This window comes from Anomaloglossus baeobatrachus, chromosome 2, assembly GCF_048569485.1.
Source record: "Anomaloglossus baeobatrachus isolate aAnoBae1 chromosome 2, aAnoBae1.hap1, whole genome shotgun sequence".
NCBI lineage: Eukaryota > Metazoa > Chordata > Amphibia > Anura > Aromobatidae > Anomaloglossus > Anomaloglossus baeobatrachus.
This window is the reverse complement of record NC_134354.1, coordinates 138,996,248-139,005,043: the sequence shown is the minus strand read 5'-3', so window position 1 is coordinate 139,005,043 and position 8,796 is coordinate 138,996,248. Positions and strand designations below refer to the sequence as shown.

At 46.9% G+C, this 8,796-nt stretch overlaps 1 protein-coding gene across 2 annotated transcripts in view; it reads right to left on the bottom strand.

Annotated features, from left to right (window-relative positions):
- Positions 1 to 210: 210 nt before the first annotated feature.
- MTMR4 (myotubularin related protein 4) overlaps positions 211 to 8,796 on the bottom strand; it is a 130,675-nt gene continuing 122,089 nt past the window's right edge. For both annotated transcript variants that reach the window (XM_075335390.1, XM_075335389.1), the window contains 2 exons: positions 5,574 to 5,662; positions 211 to 3,838 (listed from right to left, as the gene is read on the bottom strand). In XM_075335390.1, the coding sequence (XP_075191505.1) occupies positions 3,661 to 3,838; positions 5,574 to 5,662 (267 nt within the window). In that variant the 3' untranslated portion in view covers positions 211 to 3,660. The remainder of the gene's footprint in view (positions 3,839 to 5,573; positions 5,663 to 8,796) is intronic.

Sequence of the window (8,796 nt, the reverse complement as noted above, 5' to 3'; positions counted from 1 at the left end):
TGGGCAGCGTGTGCACAATTGTTTTCTGCAGGCAGTCTGCACTTCTCCCATAAAATGGCACCGAATGCACAGACAGAGATTTCAGTTCAATGACTTGCCAGGTCAAATCGTGGTCGGAATCGCTGGTACGTCGTTTAGTGAGACGGTACCCCAAGTAGAATCCGAACTCGCTGTGTTTGCATTAGATAAATGTGACTACAACCATCACCTGTATAATTATTTTATTTGAAGTGTCTTATTGTCACAGCACATATCAGGTTGAACACATATCTTACAGAGATATAGTCAGTATTAACATTTTATTTGCATTACCCATCAGTTTACATTGTTCTAGTTCTGGTGCATTCCTGTTGCACCGATTCCCTTCCCAAACTCTCTGCTTTGCAGGACGGGGGAGACATACATAATGCATTTTTTTTCCACAGTACACAGATATGGAATATTTTTCCATGAACATTTCCACATCACAATAAAAGATCCTCCTGGGAAGGGAACATGACACGTCCTTCTGAAATGAGGCAGCAATAACGGAAACTTTTCCATCACGTCTTAAATTATTTCGTTTGCAAATGAAAATGGATTCTGTGGCTGCAAAATTAAATGAAGTTTCAATTCTAAAGGTGAGCCTAGAATTATCAGTGATCTTTAAAAGACCACGCCAGTATTTTTAGTTTTAATTCCCCATTTGTTAGCCATCAATATTATGTATACAGTGCCCGCTTTATAATAGCTGTCAAGTGGTGTCTTTTGCCTTTTCCAGCAGTTCTGGCACCATGTGACCGCAGTTGTGACCAGTGTTTATGCGGACCGGAAGTCACTTTCTCAATGTAAGTCTATGTGACCCAGAACAAGACTCTCATAGACTAACATTAAACAAGAAATGAAGAAAAAAAAAGCTATGGTCACATAGTGCAGAAGGGGAATGCAGTGGCAGAAGACTGCAATCTGTATACAATACGTATACATTATGCACATTAGTGATCGCTAACAAAAGGAGTAATTTTTTTTTTTATAAAAAAAAAAACAAACCCACAAGCTTATTTGACAATATTAGTTTGCCGTACTGTACTGGTAAAGCTTTCTGTGGATGCCTTAAACAGATCCACAGGCCTAGTCACCAGGCGGAGGTGCCAAAAAGTGTCCTTCTGGCCTCTCTGGCTGGTGTATGTCAGATAGATCAATGTATACAATTTCGCTGCAGAATGGATAGTGTATCACCATTCACTACTTCACTATTTTATATCAAGGCATCAATAATAAAAAAAAAAAAAAAAAAAAAAAAAAAAAAAAGAATAAAATGTATACTAAGCGGTATACAATTTTACATGGGAACCTATGAGTAACTGAGGACACTTAGTGACGTCAGTTAAGCCTTGTGTACACAGCAGAACGCAGTGTAAAAGGCGCTATTGAATGATGGCGTATTGTGAGAGTTTCTAATAAACAGATTCTTTAATCTGACTGCTATTAGAGTGAATATTAGTAAGCGGCGTTAAGCTTGTAACTTCATGTGTCGGGAATGGTTCTGAAATGACATTGTCCCTCATGAGGGTGGCAGCTGTGCTACATGCCTATACGTTACTGCATGTATAATATAAGTACACAATTTCTTATATGAAATAAGTATGTAAAACATATGTAACCATTCCAAGTAAGGTTACATGGAACTAAGTGCTTTAAACTAAACTCAAAGGGCGCGTGTCACATTGAAGATGCGGTCTGATTTATGGTTAGTAGGTTCTTCAGCAGGAGAGAAGTTCATCGATATATTGTTTTGTAGGAAACAGGTAGAACTTGTCACGTTTTTCAATTTAATTCCATCTTATTTTGGGTGGTCTCATCAGCGACATCGTCCTTAGGCTGCATTCAGATGTACACGTTTCATGGTCCATGAATGGATTGGCTGCAGGTCTCCAAACTGAAGCTGTTGATTTCATGGTAGGAAACCCGAGACTATGTTGTTGTGGGGGGGGGGGGGGGGTCGAGTATGGACCTTGATTTCCAGACGAAACATGTGAATGCAGCCTTGTGCACAGAGATTCAGGTCCGTGAGTAGGATTACCGATTTCTCAGCTCCTCCTGCTGTGTAGATAGGACTGCATGTTCAATGTGACAGGTTGCCTATAAAAATGGTAGACCTCCATCAATGGGCGACCATATCGATATTCACTTCTCTCCTCCCAGGAATCAGACATGCAAGTCGGGTGAGACAATATTGTCTAATGAGTTTTCTACTATACAGAACCATGGTGTATCAAGGTTGTAAACCAGGTTGGTAAAATAGGTGCTGCATAGAAATTATTGTACAAGTTGCTCCTGAAACGTCCTCATGATGGTCTTCACCAAAAGACAGCATAGAGCGTTCATACCTAAACTACTTTCATGGGGAAAAGGTGGGGGGAGGGAAAAAAAAAAAAAAAAAAAAGGGGGACTCCACATCCGGTAATCTTTCTGCTACATCTTTGTCTGGCTTTTTCAAAAGTAGAGAACGGTTTCACACCTTGACCCAGTCCACAACACCAAAAGTGGCAATGGCTTTTTACGACTGCTGGGGGTAGGGTGGGGATAAATAAAAAACAAAATCCCAAAAGCTCGCAAGGACCAAGTATCTACACGACAATGCTGAAGCAACATGACACCTCATGGCTGATTTATGTAACAAAGTGGCACTTTTACAGATCAATAGAAGAACAAAAAATAATAATAATTCCATTTCTGGCATCAAAATAAAAAAAAAACAAAAAAAAAACTAAAAAACCTTTTGGTATCATCATTTCATCCCTTGTCTGGGTTACATTGGTTAAGTGCACAAAAATTCAAATAGCAGCATTTAACGTGAAGCCCCTCGAACAGAAACCAGACAACAGCCAAGACTTAAAGGAGACGCTTCAACCACACAGGAATCAAGTCTTTAAGGATTCTAACAAAAGGTAGAGTTAACTCGAGACAAAGACAAAGTAAAGTAAAGGTCTACAGACACAGATGAAAATACAAGTAAAGGATATAATTGCCCTTAAGCTGAGACATACAAATGGAGAAACTCCAATTAAACCCTTAGCAGCAAGAGGCAAACTACCATTTGCAGCAAACTCCTCCACCAAGATAAGGGTTAATATTCACAGTTTTGTAGCACTCGGATCCTAGTATTTACATGTAAACCCTGCATAAAATGATCCACGTCATTCTAACTAGGTTTGAGTTTATGCCAGATTAAAAAGGCAACAGGGGCAACGCTCCACTGGACAACAATACGGCACAAAGACCCTAAGAAAAAAAAAAATAATAAAAAAATAATAATATACAGAAAAATGCAGCTTGAATTTCTTGTCACTTTTTCCCCTCTGGGCTCTTCTGCAGCCAGATTGTCTATCCACATTCCTAAAAGAATTCCTCAACAAAAGGAGTTTCCCCATAACCATGCCAAGAGTAAATCGGATACCAGAATTTTCCGAGAACCCGAAAAGACCATCACAAATCCTACACTTTACAAGGGAAACCACCCTGTTCTGGTGCAGAAGTGTAATGCTAAGGTAGGCCGGTGTGTCGCTTACAACCGAAGGAGGTCACCGGCATGCTGACATATTAGTAGTCACGCCGCTCACTTAAATCTTCATCTTGGCTGCAAGGAACTAAAGAAGGATCTCTATGAAAGCCAGACACTCAGCTTGATGCTGCAGTGAGCGGTTTCTTTAGCTGCTGGGACATAAGTTCCCTAGCTCGACTGACTTGGATGTGGTCATAACAAGTATTGCAAACTAAAACCGGATCATAGAGCTGTTGGTCGGGAATTGGAAGCTTCAAGTGACAGCAGCCGCCACAAAAAACGTTTCCGCAGTTCCTAGAAAAAAAAAACAAAACAAAAAGAATTACTTGTTTACAATGTGGAAAAAAGCCTGGACTTAAAATAAATGTGCAATTAAAATTGAAAGCGCCACTCCAGCTTTGTTATTTATTTCACCACCGGAGTGATACACCGATGCATGTTCCCAGCCTCCATCTTCTGGTCTTCTCGGCATCACTTTCATCTTGTTTCCGCAGCTTCTGACTGAGTGGAAGTTACAGCTAATGGACACAAGCTGTCAATGCAACTCCATAAGAGCCCCGTTATGGCGTTCTTACATTGAGATTTGACCTCTGGCTCACCCATTGAACGCTGGAGCGATCCGACAGGTAATAGACTAGGGGCTGGGGACTTGCATTAGTGATAAAGACCTAAATGCCGGAGTGGTGCTTTAATAATGAGCATTTTAACATTTGTCATTTTTCATGCAAATATCATGGAATACTCCTGAAATAATGCAGTTTTCACACGGATCACTGAGGCACATAATTTCAGGTGCTTTGCTGTATAGATAGGGGCAGAATGAGTAAAGTCATCATTAATGGGGAATTTAATTGGGATACGAAAGGTTTTGGTATGCATACTCATAGTGACTGCCTGGTCCCTAGGGGAGAGGACTGCTGCAATGCAGGCAAAAATGGCAATGGCATAGTTTTCTGCTGACCTGCTGTTACTTACAATTCATGATGCTCAGCATTTCTGTGTGTTTTTTGACACCATAGCAGGTGGAACTAGCCTAAACTAGGGGAGAGAGGGAGAGAGGAGGGGGTGGAGGGAGAGAGGAGGGGGGGGGGAAGAGAGGGAGAGGGGGGGGAAGAGAGGGGGGGGGGGAAGAGAGGGAGGGGGGGGAAGAGAGGGAGGGGGGGGGAAGAGAGGGAGGGGGGGGGAAGAGAGGGAGGGGGGGAAGAGAGGGAGGGGGGGGGAAGACAGGGAGGGGGGGGGAAGACAGGGAGGGGGGGGAAGACAGGGAGGGGGGGGAAGACAGGGAGGGGGGGGGGGGAAGAGAGGGGGGGGAAGAGAGGGGGGGAAGAGAGGGAGGGGGGGGGAAGAGAGGGAGGGGGGGGGAAGAGAGGGAGGGGGGAGGAAGAGAGGGAGGGGGGTAGAGAGGGAGGGAGGGGGGGGAAGAGAGGGAGGGGGGGGAAGAGAGGGAGGGGGGGGAAGAGAGGGAGGGGGGGAAGAGGGGGGGGAAGAGGGGGGGGAGGGAGGGAGGGAGGGGGGGAGAGAAGGAGGGGGGGGAGAGAGGGGGGGGGGAGAGGGAGGGGGGGAGAGAGAGGGAGAGACTGATCACACCAGGCTGGTTTCTGGGCATGCTCAGTAGAGTAAGCAGGATCCTGTCTATCAGCATGCCAGCGTTCACATACGTTTGCGTGCTGTTTAGTCAGGATCCAGCAATTTGCAGTATTTGGACGCAACTCTAAAACGCTACAAGTAGCGTTTTTGAAAAAAGTTAAAAAAACTGCAAGTCGCTGGATCCTCACTATAACGCACGCAAACGCATGTGAACGCATGTTGACGCGAGTCTATTGCAAATGCATTGAAATGAAAACGCATTTGCACTGGATCCGTTTTTGCGTTAAAAAACGTTCAGGACGCATGTTAAAAAAAACGTAGTGTGAAAGCAGCCTTAGGGACACAATGTGCTAGACCATGCTACACCAAGTCTACACTTTCAGCTCCAGCCCCCGTGGATCAGAAAATATGGCTGGAGTGCCATTTGGGCATATCAATTTACCTGCAGTGATGTCTCCGTTTGGCCAACCAGAATTCACAGTCACAGTTGAAACAATGTGAAGCCATATGATCAGGGACCCACCTCGTGACCTTTTAGAGAAATAAAACAAAAAAAAAAAACACTTAAGGTTAATTCAATTTAAAAAGGTACCCACACATACAAGCGGTCGGCCGAAGGAGTGCCAGCCAGGTTGGCGGCTCATTTTCCGGTACACAAATGCTTGGCTTTTTTAATGGGAAAAAAAAAAACAAAAAAAAACAAAAAAAACAAACAAACCCAATGACTTGCCAGTTTAGTTCACTTTAATCTCTTCTGGACCAGCAATTTTTAGTTTTTGGGCTTTCATTTTTTCCTCCCCTTCTAACCAGACCTATATCTATTTTATATCTCTTTTGATATAGCCGGTTTTCAATTTTTTGCAGGGTGAGTTGTGGTTGCAAATGACACCACTCTCTTTACTGTACAGTGTACTGACAAACGGGAGAAAAAAAGAGAATTTTGTTTACTTACCGTAAATTCTTTTTCTTATAGTTCCGTATTGGGAGACCCAGACATTGGGTGTATAGCTTCTGCCTCCGGAGGACACACAAAGTACTACACTCAAAAGTGTAGCTCCTCCCTCTGAGCTTATACACCCCCTGGAGAACCAGATCTAGCCAGTTTAGTGCAAAAGCTGAAGGAGAATAGCCACCCACAAGTAAAAACAGAGCAAGAACCGGAACAACCGGAAACTCTGTCCACGACAACAGCCGGTGATAACACGCGGAACAAGAAACTGCCAACAGGCAACAGGGAGGGTGCTGGGTCTCCCAATACGGAACTATAAGAAAAAGAATTTACGGTAAGTAAACAAAATTCTCTTTTTCTTTATCGTTCCTATGGGAGACCCAGACATTGGGACGTCACAAAGCAGTCCATGGGTGGGAATAAACAGAAAAACTAAGAAGTAGGCGGAGCCTAACTTCACAAATGGGCGACAGCCGCCTGAAGGATGCGTCTGCCCAAGCTCGCATCTGCCGAAGCATGAGCAGGCACTTGGTAGTGCTTTGAAAAGGTATGCAGGCTAGTCCAAGTGGCAGCCTGACAGACTTGCTGAGCCGTAGCCTGGTGCCTGAAAGCCCAAGAGGCACCGACAGCTCTGGTCGAGTGTGCCTTGATCACCGGCGGGGGAGGCACCTGAGAACACTGGTAGGCATCCGAAATGGTCGACCTAATCCAACGGGCTAAGGTCGGTTTAGAAGCAGAGAGGCCCTTACGCCGACCTGTGGTTAGCACAAAAAGAGAGGTGCACCGCCTAAGAGCAGCGGTGCGAGACACATAGATCCGGAGAGCACGCACCAGATCCAGAGTATGCAACGCTTTTTCAAAGCGATGAACAGGAGCCGGACAAAAGGAAGGTAGGGTAATGTCCTGGTTAAGGTGTAAAGGAGAAACCACCTTAGGGAGAAAGTCCGGAGTCGGACGGAGAACCACCTTGTCTTGATGAAACACCAAAAAAGGTGACTCCGAGGAGAGCGCAGCCAAATCAGAGACTCTCCTGAGAGAAGTTATGGCTACTAGAAAGACCACTTTCTGTGAAAGACGAAACAAAGAAACCTCCCTAAGAGGCTCAAAGGGGGGTTTCTGCAAAACCGTGAGAACCAAATTGAGGTCCCAGGGATCCAAGGGCCGCCGGTAAGGCGGAATGATGTGAGACGCGCCCTGCATGAAGGTGCGGACCTGAGCCAGCCGGGCGATACGCCGCTGGAACAGCACTGACAGAGCCGAGACTTGTCCCTTAAGAGAGTTGAGGGACAGTCCCAGCTGCAGACCGGACTGTAGAAAGGACAGAAGGGTCGGCAAGGAAAAAGGCCAAGGAGGATGGCCGGAAGAGCGACACCAGGACAGGAAAATTTTCCAAGTCCTGTGATAGATCTTGGCAGAGGAAGACTTACGGGCCCGAGTCATAGTGGAGATGACTTCAGGGGGGATACCAGAAGCCGTCAAGATCCAGGACTCAAGAGCCACGCCGTCAATCTGAGAGCCGCAGAATTCTGGAAGAAAAACGGACCTTGTGAGAGAAGGTCTGGACGGTCCGGAAGATGCCACGGCACCTCTACGGACAGATGGAGCAGGTCTGGGTACCAAGCTCGCCTGGGCCAGTCCGGAGCAATGAGGATGACTCGACGGCCCTCCATTCTGATCTTGCGCAGAACTCTGGGCAAGAGAGCTAGAGGGGGAAACACGTAGGACAGACGAAACTGGGACCAGTCTTGAACCAGAGCGTCCGCGGCGAATGCCTGAGGATCGTGGGAGCGAGCCACGTAAACCGGAACCTTGTTGTTGTGACGGGATGCCATTAGGTCCATGTCCGGAGTGCCCCACTTGCAGCAGATTAACTGAAACACTGCCGGATGCAGGGACCACTCGCCACTGTCCACGGTTTGACGGCTGAGATAATCTGCCTCCCAGTTTTCCACGCCTGGGATGTGGACTGCGGATATGGTGGACTTGGAGTCCTCCGTCCATTGAAGGATGCGTTGCACCTCCAACATCGCCAGGCGGCTGCGTGTCCCGCCTTGGTGATTGATGTAGGCAACCGCTGTCGCGTTGTCTGACTGGACTCGAATGTGCTTGCCCGCCAATAGGTGGTGAAAAGCTAGGAGAGCCAGAAGCACGGCTCTGGTTTCCAGCACATTGATCGAGAGGCCTGACTCGGACGGAGTCCAAGTGCCCTGTGCTCAGTGGTGGAGACATACCGCTCCCCAGCCGGATAGACTGGCATCCGTGGTGAGAATCACCCAGGACGGGGCCAGGAAGGAGCGTCCCTGAGACAGAGAGAGGGGCCGAAGCCACCACTGAAGAGAGCTCCTGGTCTGTGGCGACAGAGCCACCAACCTGTGCAAGGAGGAAGGCCGCTTGTCCCAACAGCGGAGAATGTCCAGCTGCAGTGGACGCAGATGGAACTGGGCAAAGGGAACAGCCTCCATTGACGCCACCATCTGACCCAGCACCTGCATCAGATGCCTGATGGAATAACGGCGGGGCCTCAGCAGAGAGCGCACTGCCAGTTGGAGGGACTGCTGTTTGATTAAGGGCAACTTCACAAGTGCCGGCAGAGTCTCGAACTGCATCCCTAGGTACGTGAGCCTCTGGGTCGGAGTCAGAGTGGATTTGGGCAGATTGACAAGCCACCCGAATTGGGCTAGAGTGGCGAGAGTGATCGAGACACTCCGCTGACAGT